Source organism: Acromyrmex echinatior, chromosome 5 (genome assembly GCF_024713525.1).
Source record: "Acromyrmex echinatior isolate Ae372 chromosome 5, ASM2471352v2, whole genome shotgun sequence".
Taxonomy (NCBI): Eukaryota; Metazoa; Arthropoda; class Insecta; order Hymenoptera; family Formicidae; genus Acromyrmex; species Acromyrmex echinatior.
Genome location: NC_141856.1, coordinates 16,248,396 through 16,268,617, shown reverse-complemented (window position 1 = coordinate 16,268,617; position 20,222 = coordinate 16,248,396). Strand labels below are relative to the sequence as shown.

Sequence of the window (20,222 nt, the reverse complement as noted above, 5' to 3'; positions counted from 1 at the left end):
ACTTGATTGATCAGTTTATTGCTCAAGTTGTTCATTCTGTGATTATCAATAAAGCAAAATGCAAAACGTTGTAACGTAATATTTCATAGGTAAGTAATTGCTTTCTATAACTACTTAGAGATGGTTATTAATTTTTATCTAAACTATTGATTATAATTCACACATTAAACATTGTGGAGATAAGTAAATAAGTTGTGGAAATAAGTAGATAAGTCAATTGTTCGAAATGTCAATTGTGGAAATAAGTTTTTTTGGTGTATTTTTACATGCTAATATGTTAATAAATTTTTAATAAATAATTTTATAAAAGTACTATTGGATCATTATATTTTCTATTTGTCTAACACTTTTTTTATGACAAAGAGAATAATTTAGATCATATTGGTATATTTATATCCCAATATATTTTTTTTTAATTTTCACCACACTCATGTTATATTTAAAAATCTTTCATATTTTTTAATGTTCAGAAATATTTCCCCTTTTGAATCTGATTTTGCATTAGTTTTCAATTTTGAATTCAACAAAAAAGATTCACAACTTAGAATAAAGTCACAAAGATTAGGCAGGCCATATAAGGTTTAATTAACTTATTATAACATAGAGAAATAAAAAGATTTTTTCTTTATATTTTTTCATTCTGCTGTAACACAAAAACTGCACGATTTTTAAAATGAATTAACAAAATAAAAACTAAATATAATTTTTGTTTCTTTATCCGTTTATCTTTAATATTTCTTTGCAAACATACGAATTTGTGGAAGCCAATGGCAAACCGCACGAAATACGCGAATAAGGAATGCGCGAATATGCTTCTATCGTATCAACTGACGTAAGGAGAAAAGAGTGAAAAAAATTGCTGACATATCTCGATCGTTGACGTTTCAGCGCCGACCGCAGGACCGTGCCACGACGTAAGCACTATCGACGTGAACTCCAACAATCACCATCACCATCACCACCATCATCACTGCGGACACAATCAGCACGACCATCGGCCTCAAGACCGAATTCCATCGTCCTCCTCGATGTCTACCTTGCTATGCTGCGAGCCAGTATCGGCTGGCCGGCCTCGGGCCAATCTAAAGCTCGTGCTGAACCGCAGCCTGAGCGAACCAGGACCGAGTCCCTGCGCCTTCCCAGCACCAACGACCACTTCGTCGATCATTAATAATAACAACAGCAACAACAATTCTACCGAACCGCCTTCGATCGTGATCAACGAGGAGGTGAACGGCGACGAAGACGACGACGTCCACCGTCGTGGCTTCCATCATCTCCATTACCATCACCATCATCATCACCATCATTTTCACCATCATCAGCACCTATCGGTGACTACAAAGCGCTGCAAACTGGAGACTGCCAGCCTGCCTACCAGCCCCTGCTCCGAGAACGGCCTTCATCGCCAATTAGTGCTAAGCAAGACTCGCGTCATCACCGCAGACGACCTTGCCCAACGTCTTGTGCATCTTGAGCGATCCTCCGCCGTTCCAGTGATTCTGGATTGCAGACCGTTTACATTATACAATGTCAATCACGTACGCGGTGCCATCAACGTCACTTGTTCGGATCGCTTCAATCGACGCAGACTTCAGCTGGGAAAGGCCACCCTCGCCGATCTCGCATCCGCTCGCGAGGGCAAAGAGCTGCTCAGAAAAAGACAGTTCAAGGAAGTCATAGTGTACGACGAAGGTACCGACGATCTGGAGCATCTGACCGCTCAGAATCCACTATTCCTGGTACTTGCTGCACTCGTGGATGACGATCGGGAGCCGGCTGTGCTGATCGGTAAGCACTCTTTGATTTTTTTCGCACATCTTTGATTAATATGCTGATTTATAAATTTGTATAAAAATGAAAATGTGCTCGATTATTTTTTTTGCATCAAGTTTCTCCGTTGAAGAACAAAAGTTTTTAAGAAACTGAATGTATCTATATAAACTTTTATGTTATCTTACCCGAAAGCAAATTGCAACGCGAAACTGAATATTTGAATGTATATAATTATTATTACATTGGCTGTAATTTAACTTGTTAGCTAAGTACGATTCTTGTGCTATCAAATATAGTACAACTGATAGTGGCAAGATAATGGTATCCGAAGATATCCTACGCACGGATGACCCACACATATTAGCAATACATCTTATGTTAGACAAATTTTTCAGTTGATACCGCGTATGATTGTTTAGAGATACACAGTGATAGATATTGTTCTTTGGAGATACATAGAGCTAAAGTTTCACAAATCTGTTATATAAGTTAATATATAATACGATAAGTAGAATTGGTAAATTAATTATTAGAGGGGGATATAACACAAATAATTTAGAAATAATCTAAAAATCTTGAGATTTAGAGATACACTGACTCTGATCAGAATGAGATCTAAAGTTATGACAAATCACCACGATGTTTTCTACACGCCAATCACTGCCGACGATCAATCTTCATTGGCCTCTCCTTCATAATTTTTTCTTATAGCGCGATATTTGTTTACAAAAGCGGCCGCGAAACGGCGTACTGTTTGTCGTCTATCCGGTCCTCGACGTGGGAGTCGAGTCTCTGGTTTTCGGAAATAACGATGATGCGAGCGCGATATTTCTGCCGGCCCGCCAATCGCGCGTCGAAACTTTTACGTCGATCATTCTCCGCTACCATTTTTGCGTTTATATATTATATACTATTAACTCTCTCTAGTCTTTCACTTTTTTCCTTTTTTACGATACATTATTATTAAATCAAATTTCGTAGAAGTGTCTTCTGTAGTTCCCATCAATTTCATGTTTTTTCAATCTTCTTTTTCATTAATCAGCAAGATAAGGTAATTATTATGGAGTGTTGTTTAAGCTGAAATGAGAAAAGACGAATGGTAAAAAAAAATTATTTAAAAAAGCAGTATTGGAAAGAATTAAATTTACTTTTCTACAATCATCTTGTGTATTTTTGTACGAATATAATTTTCTCTAATATTTACTGAAGGAAAATAATTGATTTAATATTATTTTACATTTTTTTTTTCTCTCCAGTTGTTCTTTTATTTGTTTCATATTTTCCACTTCACTTCTTTCTCCTAAATCAGCACTGGCATAATTTTATTTTAGATACTGTGCGCGTCTTTCTGACGTAAAAACTGTTCGCGAGAATTTAAGACGTAGACAGCTTTTACATAATTTAAAAATCCATGTGGTCATTTAAATGCAAACTACTAGACTTAAATAGAACATATTCCATTAAAAAGCAAAGGAAACGTTGTCTCCAGACGGAAAATCTCAATTGACATTTAAAGTCGCGTTGTCACGTAATAACATTTAGATTCGAGCGGATAACGATAAATACAACCTTCATCTACAATAGAATCGTAGATCTAAATGCTACGCTACGTGAATGTGAAAATTAGGAAGATTGCTGAGGGTGAATCATATTCCCGTTCATTTTCCTGAATGGAATTTGTCGCGAGATAATAGAGACTGAGGATTCGGAGGGCTTCGAAGGAAGGGAACGCGGACGGAGAGATCCGTTCGAATGGATCGCGTGGCTGCGAAGACGACGACGACGGCGACGGCGACGACGACGACGGCATCGTGTGCTCGTCGTCGGCGCGTATGAAGGCGAAAGGTGGGGATCTATTCATAGGAGTGACTCACGTCGGAGATGACGCCGCGAATAGTCGGACAGATTTTGCGCACCGCGATCTGCGCTTTCGCCGTGTTTTCGCGAAGCCGCGCAGGGAGAGATGAATTATAGCGGAGCATTATGGGAGATTTGTCCAGAGTTTACACGCTAATCGTGCCGAATTAAATATTAAGCTCACATTTAGCGTACTCGTCGCTAAATATGGCCATGATTTTCTGAGAAGCGACGTAACCATAGGCTTCGCGATAACGGTATCGTCAACGCTCTAGCGATAAAATTTTCAAAGTTGAAGGATATAAATATATATCATGTCACGATGCTCAAAACAAAGGATCAACGTGTAAGAGTCTAACGATATAAAGATAGCGATTTAAGATCTATATTTTTAGATCATTTTTTATTTTTGTATCCAGAAATCCATAGAATCGCAAATTGATATAATTACTCATTATAAACATAATTGTTTCAAAATATAATACATAAAAAAATATATTTTTAAAAAATTATCGAACCGATTAAAGGCACAATAATAATAAAATTCGAAGGTGGTGTAAAGAAAAAGGGGGAAAATATATATATATATATATATATATTATTATATATTTTTTATTTTTTTTATTACTGATAGACAATTTTATTTTTTTTATTATTCTCAAACATTTTTTTCTTCGTTATTCAACAACGAGCAATAGACGTCACTCTTGTCATCGTGTCTGGTTATTACATAATTAGTAACGATTCGCGGTCGCCTATATACGAGACCAAGCATCGTGTGGCTCGTTTTGGCGAGGCTAATGTGTGCGTCTGGTCTCCCGGTCGGTCCCGATCGCATTTTTCTCAGACGACAACTACGACGGCAACGACGACGACGACGACGACAACTGACTACGACGTTGAAGGCATGAGTCACCGTGTATATCGACCCTACGGCATGTTTACGCTGGCTAAGCGCACGAACAGCCATATGTCAAAATCACGATTGCATAACGTATCCCCTGCGTTGTCGCCGTTGCGTCTCTCATTCTCTTTCGGGATATTTAGATGTGAGTCAGTTGTACAGGCTACGAGATCTTTCTATCGCTGCGACCTTAACCCTTTCAGGTGCGTCCGCTCTTCCGTGCCTCCATCGTGCTACGACTCGACTTTCGCTCGGGAAAGAGGCTAAAAAATTGCTCGAATAAAGACTTAAAAGGAACGAAGCGGAACGACGTTGCGTCCGTAAGATCGCGCATATCTTGGAATATTGTATTTTGTATTCTAACACTTTCTAGTAGTTTATTACAAGAATTCGATTGCTAGAAGCTATTCGTTTTACTATTCAAGAATAATAGAATGTACATATTGTTCAATTTTATTAAAATATATATGTATAAAATAAAATTGCAACAAACGTATCATTTGTAGTGTCAGTTTCTCTAGTCGACATTTCAATTATTTCACGGTTATATCTTTCTAGTTCTAGTTCTTTCAACTTTTAAAACTACGTAGTGCAGCTTATATTTTAAGACGAAGAGTTTCAAAGTACAATTCTATTTGTAAAGTTACAGAAAAGATAATGTGGATGGAAGATAATATAATAGAAAAGGTTACAATACAGAAACGATTTTTTTTTATAATACGAATCAATATTGATTAACAATATTGTTTAATAATTATTAACAATTAGAAAAAAATTATAATATACATAAAATTTAAAATTGTATAATATATAATGAACATATAATAAATTAAGCAATTAATTTATTATTATAAAATAATTTAATAATAATAATAAATTTGATATAACAATAATTATAAAAGTGAATATCAGATCATATAAATAATATAGTAATAATAAATCTATATAATAATCTCATGAAAACACTTAAATACATACTTTAATATATGAGCAAACGTTTTGGAGTATTTAGAGTTAATAAATGAAGCTGAATTCGAAGCTTAATGAATTAGTCATCGCTCTCTGAAGCCGGGGGGTTGCTGTATTTTTTCCATTGTACCGCTTTTTCATCCCCCTTCCGTTTAAGGGTGCGACGAGAAGGTGGTCTAATCGAGGGGGAGCGTGCGCCTCAGAACAACGTACAACGCATCTGGATCAGCTGTCGATGACGATTATTACGTATGAGTCATCCGATACACAGCTCGCTTTAAAATGTATCAATGACTAACGCGCGTCCAACTCACAATCGCTTCAGACTCCCCCCTTCACTCCATCACCCTTCAGGTCCCTTTGTGTTGTATCGGCGTGATTCAAGTACTACTAGGATCGTGATGAAGGATCTAAAAATACGGGGTGTCCGATGACTCTAGCCGTGTCTCGTAATTACTCGTGAACTTATTTCTATGGTATCGACGTAAATATACGAGGGTGTTTCGATGATATAAGCTAAAGGGGATTTTCACAAGCATGCCGGAATGATTCTACATAAAATGATAACGTAAAAAACGTAGAGAATTTTTCTTTATCTTGATGCTTTATTTTTGAGAAAATTAAATTTGTACATGCAAGGAGTAGTCACTTTGTTTTTATTTTAAGCTTGTATTGCTGTCACGACATCGCGTGTCATAGATTAATAAATTCATTTCGACGACTATTTTATCGGTGTCGAATAAAGTGTAAACTTTCTTTTTGTTTCATACCGTGGATGTTAAAATATGTTGAATTTAGATTTTAGATCGCAAGTTAAATTGAAATTGAAATTTAAATTATAAAAAATAATTATAAAGTAAACACTATAATTAAAAAAATATATTTTTTTAAAATTTCTTTAACCAGACAAGTTTCTCGTAGATTTTTGGATACTTTTGAAAACGATTCCATAAGTCAGATTTTTATCAATACGTCGGGTTTCCAACGTCCAAATTTAATGTATCACCAATGAATTTTTTGAGATATTTGACTTTTTTTAATAAAAAAGTTAATCTTAAATCTTAAAAAATCTTAAAAGTTGTTTTAAAATTCTGATCAGAAATTATGAATTATTGCTTATCCTCTAAAAAAATGCATTTTTAAAATTTGAATATCTTTATACTTTTTAGCCATTATAAAGGATTTAAATATTTTTCTAAAGAATTTTCTAAAGATCCGCCTATAACGATGAAGTCATGTATACTTATAATTTCTAGTATGTGTATCGATAACCACAAATTAGAAGTATTATAAGTATATATGACTTCATCATTTCGTGTCGTGTAGCTTCGTGCAAAAACGACTTATAACCGACAGGTCGCAAGTTCAAATTCCGCATTCTGTATATACGAAAAAATTTCGTAATCCGTGCTAACTTAAAGAGAGTCGTAGAGGAAACCTAATGTGTTGGTAAAATTTGGCTTTCTGTATTGTTTTCAGCATCCAAAAATCTATAAGAAACATCTCAACTAGTTTAAAGTAATATTTTATTGCTAATGTCATCCTTCTATTTTTCAATAATTTTTCTGAAGGCAAAATCTCGTATAAAAAGGGATTTCAGTCTATACGTTCAACTTTTTCTCGTTCATGTTGAATTGTTTTATGTTTATACACAACAAGTGAATGGCAGCTGGAACAGAGTTATAGGATTACAACTCGATTCGCTATGTGTATTTGCAGTATTCTTCCTTGGGAAATGTAAATGGTGCATTGGCAATTAATGATACGATTCATGTTATAATGTAATACTGGTTTATGTTTCATATGCTATTTGCTAGTTTTATTACGTGAGACAAGTAAGATTCTTACAAATTGCGACACGGAATACATTTTACAAGGATGCAAAAAAATTACAAGGACGTTACAAATGAAAAGTCTGAATATCCATAGCAACAGAAAAATTTGTAAAAAATAAATTAAAATTTATTATAGCCTTTTCTTGGTTATTTAAATATATATATATGTATATAAATTATATATTATTATTCTTTTCTTTAGCGTCTAAGATTCAAGAAATAAATATTTAAAGTCTAAAAACTCAAAGTCATAGCATAAAAGAAAAACGTAAAATTATTTAACAATTAAATTTAATGTAATCGATTGATGAATTGATGAATCATAGAGAATAATATATATAGAAACCATGGTACACGAAAAACTCGAAGCGGTAAACAATGGATGAATTGCTCAATCATTTTCTTCGATCTGACTTACCTTCTCGAGAATGTGAGTAATCTGTTTGCTTATTGCTTAAGTTTAATTGTTTACGTTTTTCTTGCGCTTTTGAACTTTTGCAATAATAAAAAAACATAAATTTACAAAATGTATTCTTTAACATAATGAAATAGATCAAACGTCATAAACAATCTATATAAGGCTAATAAAACATATTTTGCGAGACTCGCATTTAATTTGCGCAGCTTCGTTTTCTGTCGAATTTCGCTGAAGTTAAACATAGCCAACTTCGTAGTAACCTGTAGATGTGTACCTTACACCACGGTATTATAATACGGTACCACTATCGCCAGGCTCGAAGTGTTAATCGGCCATAGCGAGCAACACATTCAGACATCCGGTCATTGACTCGAATTCCCTCTGAAAATATCGGATGCAAGAGAGGGCAGCAGGGAGACGGAGGGCTATAGAAAGAGAAAGAAAGAAAGAAAGGGAGAAGAAAAGAGAAAGAAATGAGGGTCGCGTGGGGTTATTAGCGCGAGATGAATCAGCACGAGCACGCGGACAAGACAAAACGAGCGACCGTACGTCCTTCGAACCGTCGGAATTTCCTTGAGACTGGACGAGAGCGAACGAGCGAACGAGCGAGCGAGCGAGCCATGCTGTGCCGTGCTATGGTTTCCTACTACGTTTCACGCAGATGAGTCAGTCAGTCGGTATGATTCCGCGGGTTATTCGTGGTATATCGTGACGGGAGCGGAGACAGCGTGTAGCTGTTCCTCGCGCTATGCCTGTTAGCCCAAAATAAGGCCCGCAGCCGAATCCACGCGCGATCCTTGGGTCGCACCATCTCTGCCAAGTCGGATTCACCCTCCGACGCACCCTTCCCCTCAGTTTTTCTCACCCGACAGACACATTTTACGCCTGTAGCGATACCACCATTAGCCAGATTGTCCGTGAAGTCGTGGAAAATTATCGTTTAGGTCTCGTGCCGGCGTTAGACTTAAGTTACAATCGGCATGACTTGCTCGCAATTTATCTGCGACTCTCTTCCTTTGTCTGTCTATTAATCTGTAAAAGGAGAAGATAGCGGAGTCGATTAGGTGTTAATGACAATATCATCCGTGCACCGTGAACGAGGATACATTCCAATTTTATTGTCATAACGCCCACAATTGGCAATTAGATGACGTCAGTCTTTTTGCGGCGGTTAAAGTTCTCGAAAGTAGTACTTCCCGAATTCGAACGACTAATTGCAAACACGTATGATTAGTCATAATAATCGGTTAGGTCTTACTCCGATCCGCCAATGACAATATCACTTGCGTCATACTATGAAAATTCATGGAAAAATATGGGTTGTATAAATATGGGCTTTACTGATGATGAAAGACGAATAATGATCTTCTTTGAAATCGATCATCTTTGAAGACTAAGGGGCTCCGCACAATAAAAGGAACAGAGAACAGAGAATAAGAATTTCAACCTATCAGAAATCATGTATTGTGAAATACATAGTTTCTGATAGGTTGAAATTTGATAGGTTTTTATTCTCTGTTCTTAGTTCATTTTATTATGTGATACCCCTAGGAATTTTTTAAGAACATCAAAACAAATTTATAAATGCGCAGATAAGAGACCAGGGTCCCTATTTTTGAAAAGAAATGTATACAAAAGTCCAGGGAATTACGTTACATTATTATTGTATATGTTTCTTTTCAAGAGATATATGATAATTTTAGGATTTAATGTAGTTGAGATTTAATTTTTACTCTATTGAATTTTTACTCTATAAGAATTACGAAATATTCTGTGCATGTAGATTTTTAACAGATAAATTGAAATTTTATTTATTTCTGTTGAATAAGCATTTTTCTAGATTTCTTTTCCTCTAATAAGAATAAGATATCAGGATGTTTTAGGTTACCCGCATTTCCTCTTGTCTATTATTCCAGAAGGAAACAAAACCAAGATGATCTTAAGAAAGACATAGATAAAAGGAAAATCTCGAGCATTCCGCGTTCGCGATAAAATTTATGAATTGAAAAATGCAGTAGATACTAGATAAGTGATAATAGTTTTTATTAGCTAAATACTTATATATTATATACACTCATTGTCAGAGAAAAACAGTGGTATTAAATTTTATACAAGGTGTTCGGTAAAGATCGTAATGTTTAAGGGTAGATTTCTAAGATCATTTTGAGATGAAAACTCTAATACCAAAAAGTCGAAGTTTTAATAATTTTTTAATTGTAAACACTAAGATTAACCGTACCGAATCGTACCGTTTAAAGTTCAGATGTAATACAACGGAAAATTCAACTTCAACCAAAATTCAAAGCGGGCGAACTGTAAGCGATATATGATCGGTTAATTTTAAGTGCTTATAATTCAAAAAATATTATACCCTCGACATTTTAGTATTAGGATTTTCATTTCAAAACGATCTTAGAAGTCTATCCTTAAGCGTTATTACAGTCTTAAAGAAAACCCTATATATAGAATTAAATTACATAGTTGAATAAACTATATTATAGTTATATAATAACTATAAAATAATTTATTCAAGATTTTTTTTCAACTATGTGCATTAATTTTACATATAAAATTTGTGTGGTTGTCGCCTTTATAATTGCTATCATTACCTTTTTTTCTTTGAGTGTTCTCTAATACAATATTTATCTAATACAAAGCTTACTTTTATCAATAATGGTTATAAAATGCAGTTCATAAAATCGACTTTTTCAAAAATTAAAGAGAGGCCTCGATAGACCTCGTTACTGGATCTCAGACCAATTTTCTTATTTCAAATGTTTTCTTTTAACATCAGTGAAATAGAAGATCATCCATTTTTATACGTGTTAAAATTTTTACAAGAGGAATTATATTTTTATTGTATTTACATTTTCATCTTTCGCTTCCGACATCACAATTCATGATTACGAAAGAGAATCTTTAACAATAGCGTGCTTTATATAGAATTCAGTGGTGTCATCGATGAGCGAAGGGTGACAATTGATGGCGTTCGAAAGATAGTTAGTGACTGCGTTGATCGAACGCGGACGATATGACAATCCGTAACTCAGGGTCGCGCGTAGTGCTTCGACAATGAGTCATGCTTAACCGCATCAGGCGTCGATATCAACGACATTTACGAGCATATGTTCGACACGCGTCCTTCCATTGGTCATCGAATGACGTATGATTGAAAACGATCGAAAAGAGTCAGGCGGGACGCGGGGAAGAACTCGTTTTCAAAATCCATCCTGTTTTAGTTTTTCAAAGAAACGTTTAACGCTCTCTCCACCTCATGATCACGTAAAGGAACACACGTGCCTTCTCCGTGCTGCAAAAATAAAAAAAAAACGCGTTTATGATCGCGTTAGCATGCTGGATGTCTTGGCGTGTCCTTGTGCGCGTGACGTGCGACACTCGCGAGCTGTTACTTTATTATTGTTACGCCTATGATGTGCGTACAACAATATATTATTACGTTGTCGCGTGCATACGATTGATATGTTTATGTACCTATTATATATCTGTCTTACATCTATCCGTTGCATCGATAGCGACTTGTTTTTTATTGCAAACTGCGTCGTAATATGTTAAACGCTATTGATAAGAATCCGCGCAGAGGAGGGAGAAAAATTCAAATCGCTCTTAAATAATTCCCGAGTCTCTTCCCGAGTCGTTCGTCATAATAAAAATATTCGACTTGCTTAGTCATTAATTAAATCTTCGAGTGATACGATTACATAATAATTTGCAATGGAAAAATGCGCGGCTCGATGAAACAGTAGCTGGGAAACCGAAGAACTGAACACTTATCTGTAATCTATACGATTCTAGACATATAGACGTTTGTCATATTGTAAACGGGACACTGTAAACAAAATTTTTACTAAATACCAATGATTCATATTATATCGTAATCTTTTCCCCGTTTTTTTTTCTCTCTCTCTTGTGATATCTGCGTAGATACTACGCAGATCTTATCTTTGGATGAATTGTGTACGTCATTCCTGGCGTATAATGAATTGGCACTTGCTTCACGTTCGCCGTATTTTAGTGCACAGTCGTGAAAACAAATGCACAAGTTGGCGAGTGTCGGGTCTGTTAATTTTGTCATTGCACTTTCTCGCATCTAAAATAATTCGTGAAATCCATCCGATTAGTCTCTCACTTGGAAGGACTGTCTAAATCACGATAATCGTACCTGCTCTGTCATCTGTTGCTTGATTTAAAATAAATAATTTTACTAAGGATCTAACAATGAGATTGAAATCTAAGTGTTCAAAATTTAAAGTTTTTTTTAGGAACTTTAGACTTCTCAAAATTGTATCAATATTCCTTAAACTAGCAACACACGATGTATGTTTTCTTGCTTGATTGCTTGCATTTTAGTAAATTGTGCGTTCTGTATAGTGCAATTCTAGTAATTCATTAAAATGCAAGCAATCCAGCAAGAAAACATACATCGTGTGGTGCTGGCTTTATTTTAGATTTCAAATATCTGTATCTTATAGTTTGTTAAATTTAATATTTACTCATTAAATTGATGTAGATGACTATATATATAGCTATTCACTTAATGAATTGATATAGATTGTTATTCTATTTATTAAATAATCGATAGATATTTACTTACTAAAGTGCATGTTAAATACATAGATTTATTGTAAAATCTCTTCTCTTTTCTCTTCCATTGAATAATAGCTGTAAATTAAGACTTCGAAGATTATTAACAAATATTTATTGTGGATACAGAAAGAGATTTAATTTTAATAATTTGCAAATCCAAGGCATCCTTTCGTAAAAGAACTGCACACATTGCAATATTCAAAATTTATTCTTGATGAATAATTCACCAAGAGGAAGACAGAAACGATGAAACTTCCCGGTAATAAAATCACATGGTGATTGCACGTTTTCCGGCTCTCGTTAAACTACTATAGGCATTTAAGAATTGAAGATCCGTGAGCTTAAGAATTCGAGAATGGAAAAATTCTAAGTTTTTTTAAATATTTTGAAGTCTCTTAAAAAATCCAAGACTATGAAAACTTGTAAATTTGAAAATGCAAGCATTTCTTTAAGTAAATTAACTGCCTTTTATATTGAGAAAGATAACAATCGAACGTGTGATAGGGAAGACTGTCAAGACTCGTGAATTTTTTAGAGATCCCAGAATCTGGGTTCAAGAAATATAAATTTTTTACAGTTGTTACAAGATAATTCTCTGGATATTAAAGAGATAAGAATCGAATTAGGGAAGAACGTCAAGATTCGCACACTCTTTCTGGAGAAGTCAGGATTTGGATTCAAGAATCTAAATATATATTGTGTGTCACTTGCATGAAATGTGCATGCCGGAAAGGTTTACAAATTCCGTTCTGGAGCTGCACGACGTCACCCGTGTATACGCAATGACGCGATCCTAAGGATCCTTGATCATTGATCGTGATCTAGCGTCTCGCGGAAGACCTTGAAATTGCGATAAAAAGAAAAAAACAGAATGACGTTTCGTTGGAAGCATAATAAATGTTTCGCTCTAAGCGGTTAGTCATTGGTACCGAAGGAATTTCCATGCGTAGATCCTTCGATATTTAGACCTTTAGATCATTCGTTCCTGGAGTCTGAATCCGCAGACTTAATCCGAACGGATCCGATTATTTGATTTAATCTATCTGACACTGAGATCCGATGATGAAAATGTGTCACAGCTTTGATATTTAAATCATTTCTAGCAGAAGACGTTTGTCTTCTCAAAAGTTTTAAAGTTCTATTTCCATACATGGAAAGAACTTTTACTGAAGTATCTAAAAATTTAGCTATCATACAGATCTGAAAATAATTTTATTGAACCATCAAAATAATTACGTAGGAAACTCAAGCATAATAAACAATGCAGCAAAAAGTTTCGACATTATAACAACCATTTTGAATCTCTTACACAATTATTATGATGGTCCAACAAAATAAAAAATTATTTTCATATCTAGCTAAATTTTTAGATATTTCAATAAAATACAATAGTTCTTTCTGTGTACAACATAGAAGTTTGCAGCAACATTTGCAATGTCATATTGCTGAAACGTCACAATGTTGTTGGAATGTTGAATAAAATACTTTCAATCAAACGTTCGGTTAATATAATCAAATAATTTTACTTTTCTAAATGATTAGTAAATATTACCGAACATAATAATGGAACTAACTGTTTGGATAATAAGTACAGAATATTTTAAAAAAGTAAAATTATTTTTGGTTATATTAACCGAACATTAGATTGAAATTATTTTATTTAATATTCAGTAGCTGTTATTATATTTTTTTCGGTGCGGGCAAGAGGCAGGACGAAACGCCGTCTGGCGCGGCGTTTGACGAACCACCCGGTATATTGATGCATGAAAGAATCAACTGGCCGCATCGTCGCGGCGCGGCACGCGTAAAGAATCGTCGTACACACTCGCCATCACGTCGCGTACGTTCGGGAATGATCGGCCACGATTCACAACGTCACGACGCGGCGGCTACGGCGACGGCCGTCCAATCGACGTGCCGTGTGGTGACTCATCTGCAGACGGGGCCTCATGTAAACTCTCTCGTGCCGTTCAGCCTGCAGTCTCCCGCCAATCGTGATACCGTCGTGATAAGTGGTTCGCGCTCGAGGAAACGAAGTAGAGAGCGTTGAAAAAAAAAATATATATATATATATATATCTTATATGCGCACGAGTCTTCGATTGGCGTGTCCTTGTATCGAAGATTGTCCGTCTCGTTGAACGTTCTGTGTCAAATGGTGCGGTGAGACTACACGGCCGGGAGTCTGCATCCAGGATTAATTTGAAATAAACATGAGGATCAGGAAGGACGCACCTTGCCTCGTACTCCGGCTGGTGCCGCTCGAGAATCTTGATTCTTGGAGTAAGTTAGATTGATTCCCGTTAGTTATGAACCTTTGTTATTTTTTGATGGATTTTCTTTTTAAATATTAAGATACTCTTCGCGCACGTAAGTGCGCGCGTGACATCATAGTGCTTCGAGGGAAGTCCCGAAGGAACTGCGATAAATAAAAGCATAAAATTATTTGAAACGCGTCGATGACGAATGTAAATTTTGTGACTATTGATCATTTCATAAAACAACAAAAAAGTAAAAGAAAAAGCCATTTGATCAATTTAATTGATCAAACGGCGGTTTTTTTTTTACTTAATTATATTGCATTCTCTATTAGTTGGTCCAGTTGTTTTTTTATTGTTATTATACCAAGTGATTACTATTTTGACTTTGTATTCCTGAATCATCGTCGCGATGATGTCATACCTGGCCCAGAGGAATATAGATATTATTTTGTCTGAGTCTAATATATATAAAAAAATGTTGAGGTTAATTGTTGACAAGTACTTTACAGGATATCTCCAAAATAAAGTATACCAGTAAAAATATTGTATTTTTTATATAATGTTTGTAGCAAAACTTGCATGTAAATTTTAAGTGCTGAAGTTCGTGGATAAAATTCGGATTAATTATCTAAAAATTTTTAAATTTCTGCCTTAGTTGAATAGATAAATTTTGACATTTTTCTGTATAGCTATATTGAAAAATTATAGATAAATCTCTCCTTTAAGATTGTTACAAAAATTGGACCCTTACATCTGTAGATATGTAAAATTCTTAATTCTTGAAGAAATTTTTTTGTAAACATGCTTATACTTTTCATGCTGAAGTTAGCGAAGAACTTCATTTAATAAAGATCCGTCAATTTTTTATAGTTCGATGATCATCAACATCAAAATTACATTGAATGAAATTAATAAGAGAATACAATTGATTTGATGTTGATGATCGAGCTATAACAAATTGACGGATCTCTATTAACCGAAGTTCTTCGCTAACTTTAGTAGAATTTTAATCAAGATATATGATATTTTTCTTGTATCTACTTTGTATCTCGCGTAAATATTCGATTACGCTCTTGCTTTCATCAAGATTTCTTTACGGTTATATTCTCGGCGTTCTCCCTTTTTTGATACTATCGTAATACAATCGCAAAAATTCTCGGTATCAATAAAAACTTGAATTCCACAGCTGTAAACATTCTCGTTTCCGCGTGTGAAATCGCTGTTTCAAATTCTTGCTTAAGAACATTGTGTTTAAGTAACAGGATTTCCATCGGGTGCGACGACCGTTGCGCGATCATCGTATAAATCGCACCACCGCGACTGTCTCGATCGCTGTACCGACCTAAATAAAGTAACCCACATTCGACTTTTCCGTGACGATCATGCGACTTATCGCTTTGAATATTTAATCTCTATATTCGATTTATCCTCCAATCCGTTCTTCTTATAGCAATATATTTGGTATTTAATAAATTCTTGCTTTTTCATTTTTATAAAATGTCACTCGCAATGAACGTTTGAGATCACTAAAAAGATTTAATAAAAAGTTTCTGTTTAATCGCAAACTTCTCGCTTCCAACATCTAATCTAATTTCTCTCTCTCTCTCTCTCTCTCTCTCTCTCTTGTTGCTTAAGAATTTTATATTAAACGAAGTTTGATTATTGAAACCGAAATACTTTAATAGTAATTAGACTTTATTTAATAAAATTACTTAGTATGAAACTCGCGATTTATTGCACAGAAATTACAAAGAATGCGCTGTATCAGTAACGTATCATCGCAGCATGAAAAATAGACCAGTGAAAGTTAGATATACGAAAACTAGATCAATGGAAGTCGCAGAATAGAAATTACATACGTGTCCTTTTAAATAATAATTTTTTTTTTAATAACGTTTCATTATAGATATAATTCGTATCTCATAATAATCTCTATCAAAAATTATGAAATCGGATTTCTGCTAATATTAGAGCAACGATCGAAGCTTTCTTCTATTTTTAGAATTCTTCGAAAAATCGTTTCAAAACATAGAACAAGAACGTTTTGCACAGTATTAGTCATATACTATCGCGAGCTGGATTTGAAATCGGAAAGGAGCTTTGCCAACGTTGGAATAATGATTGGCGACGACAGTTTGGGGTTGGTGGCCGCGAGAGCCAACCGACCGGAGGAGACGAGAGGGGTTAACGAGTGAGTCATCGTTGAGCCAGGCCAGGCCTTAGCAGCCGCAGGTCAGGAGAGGAAGACACTTTTAGCCCACATTTCTTCCTCGCCTTCTCTCTCCTTTTCGCGTTCACGGCGTTCCTTTATTTTTATCCACCGCCGTTTATTCTTGGCCCGCCGTTTCTTCCTTTCCGCCCATTTTTTCCGCGCCGTCGCGTTATCTCATTCCCTCCTCCCTTATCCATATCGCTGTCACAAACTGGAAATCTTCAGATAGTATCATCCTCTGAGATTCATCTTGGATCTTGCTTCTGCGACTCTTACAATTGGCGTTTACGTAAGTCGCAGAGAAGGATTCATAAAAGCCTATACTTTTTTATTTGTTTTTTTTTTATGTAAATATCTGTATATATATATATTTCGGAGTCTCTTCAAGTTTCCAAGAGCTCGTCTTGAAATATAAAAGACGTAAGCTAAATCGTTTTTATGAATTGACTTTCCACGAAACGAAAGCTAATTGCGCTACTATTAATTGTATTATAGTATATGCAATTGTGATGTACTCTTCTTTTCTTCGTATTTATTAATTGCGAAGAGCCTTCACTCGTAAAGAATCTTGAAATTTATGGCTTTTCTAATCCGTTAGATATCCACACGAGATTTTGAATTCTGCTTGAATATCTTGGTTGTTTGATCTCGAGATAATTAAATTTTGGTTCTTTGTATTTTTAAATTTCTAGAAATTCTGATCGCTTCTTGTATCCTTTGATCTTCCAAATGCTTCACATTTCTAGAATTTCAAACAATGCTTGAATGTCAGGTTTTCAAGATCCTATAATTAGCTCAATGATTGACTTTCTGAAGTTTTAGATTCTTCGAGATCTGTAAGAATGATATTCATAGTTCGTTCTTATTTTAATATCGTCTTAAGATACCAATACAGTTCTCTAATTGGTTCGTGACATTTTAAGACAATACTTAAACGGTCTCAATAAGAATCGATTATTATGAATATCGATCTAAGATTTCTAAGATTTTTGATTTTTTAGATATAGACGAGACGCTTAAGATGTGCGTTTATAATTTAACGAATAAATTAATTAATTTATCTGATTGATCATTTATTAAATATTTATCCTGACTTATATATACAGTGGTTTAAGATTATCGTGCACCTTTCCAAATATACAAATAAACGTCAACGTGAGATAACGTCAAATTAATGACGCGCAAAATCGATATAGCGTGATATTGTTCCTCATATTTTTTATCAAAAGGAAAAACATTTATATTTATAAAAATCCAAAGATTATAAATGATGATTCTCTAGACGATGATTTATAAGGAATCTGTGTATGTATATATGTATATATATATATATATATATATATATATAGAGAGAGAGAGAGAGAGAGAAAGAGAGAGAGCTGCGCAAGTTAATTATTATTAGGAATACGGAACGTATATATCCGAGTTAATCAATAAGTTGGCTCTCGACTACGTTTCTTCTAGTATTTCTAACAGATATAGAATCGTGACCGACCATGTACTCATTGTTTATCGACGACGAGCGTTGTATATGTTCCATATATACTTTCGAAAGCAAGTACGTTTGACTTTGTTCGCATTAATTTTCGTGTTGTGTGAATTTAGGAATGAAACGGTTTTCTTGAAACGCGCTATTCATCAATCTTTTAATAATTAAATCCAACAATTAAATCAAAATTAAAAGATATTCTTGAAAACGAGATCAATTATTGTAATATCCTCCGAAAATTAAAAGATATCGGTCGATGTCCCATTTTTCCTTACATTTATTATTAGTTAGAATAAGTCTATATACATTTTGAATCAGCATATATACATAATATATCGTATATTATATTATTATATTATATAATATAACATAAATGAGAATAAGAATATAAGTCTATGAATATATCTCACATGAAGAGTCGCTAAATACGGTGAAAGCTACATAATATATACTTAATATTTATTATAATATACATAATAGGTCGATATTTCTTTTATTAATTAATTATCGAATATTTCAGGTGGGCACCGGGAGTTCCACAGGCGGCACCGAGAGCTATGCGAGGATACGCTTCTGCCAAACGGCGCCGCCGCCGCTGCCGCTGCTGCCGCCGTTGCTGCAGATCCGTCGACGACGACGGTGAGCGGCTGCACGAGTCCTGGACCAGGTTGTCCCGTGCTGAGCATCTCTGGCCCGCCGACCCCGCAGCCAGCCGACATCGACAACCACCCGGCGTCCCGCGTTCTGCCGTTTCTGTACCTCGGTAACGGCAGGGATGCCGCCGATCTGCAGCTATTGCGCGCCCTCGGCGCCACCCGGGTGCTGAACGTCACCTCACAGCTGCCCGGCTACCACGAGGAGCGGGGTATCACGTACAGGCAGATACCCGCCTCGGACTCCGGCCATCAGAACCTCAAGCAGTACTTCGAGGAAGCGTTCGAATTCATCGGTGAGTGTGAAATTTGTTGTCGATCATTTAAAATTTTTCTCTTTTTTTCTTCTACTTTTTCCTCTACAGAAGGAACAAAGAAAAGGTTTATATAAAGAGTTTAAATTTAAACGGAAGAGTGTTATTTTTTTTTAAACCGGAGACGTAAAAAGAACCCAGATAACAAGCATGTCCAAAAAGGGAACATGAGATGTCTTACAAACATCTTGAGGATATTTTTATAATATGATGTCAGAAAGACAGCTTGATGACATATTTCTCTTTAAAATTCTATCAACATTTTCCTTCATCTATTTAAAGAAGAGAAAGAAAGCTACCTACTCATTACGTTTATATTTAGAACAATTGCACTTTCAATTGCAGAGAGCATTTATTTATCGCGAATATTTTACATTAGTGTCATCTGTTTAGTTTCTTAAAAATGACAGACTTTGTAACTTGATCGAGGAATGTTGTTGAGAAAACGATTGTCGTTTAAGAACATTTCCTTTCTCTGGAACGCAATTTAAAAATATCAAATAATTCAAAGTCGACGCGCCATTCCTTGATTCACGATATCGCGAATCCACGTGATGATCGTCATAATTTCCACGATTACACAGACGGCACACTTCCTGCCGTCCTTCTTCCGGTCGCTCCGTTGCGTTCATTCCGTTATTTCGCGGCAAGTAGTACTAGGCCCATGGACGGAAACAGGGTGTAACCAGGCGTTTCCGGTGGACCATTGAACCAGAGCGCCCGAACAGCAGGAGACCTTCCATTCATGAAGGCATGAGTCATGCGCGCGCGCGCGCATCCGTGAAACGTAAGAGATTTCCCCTTTCACCCTTTGACCCTGCATTTTCTATCCTCTTTCATTCTTAATGTTAATTCCTTCTCTCGCGCGTTTACGCGATGTTCTACGCGTGCATCTGCAAGAGAAGAAGAAAGGAGAGGAGAGGAGAGGAG

At 35.4% G+C, this 20,222-nt stretch overlaps 1 protein-coding gene across 2 annotated transcripts in view; it reads left to right on the top strand.

Annotated features, from left to right (window-relative positions):
• LOC105147915 (dual specificity protein phosphatase 10) overlaps window positions 1–20,222 on the top strand; it is a 44,275-nt gene that overhangs the window by 17,362 nt on the left and 6,691 nt on the right. For both annotated transcript variants that reach the window (XM_087406474.1, XM_011059287.2), the window contains 2 exons: window positions 889–1,791; window positions 18,846–19,274. In XM_087406474.1, coding sequence (XP_087262600.1) covers window positions 889–1,791; window positions 18,846–19,274 — 1,332 coding nt within the window. The remainder of the gene's footprint in view (window positions 1–888; window positions 1,792–18,845; window positions 19,275–20,222) is intronic.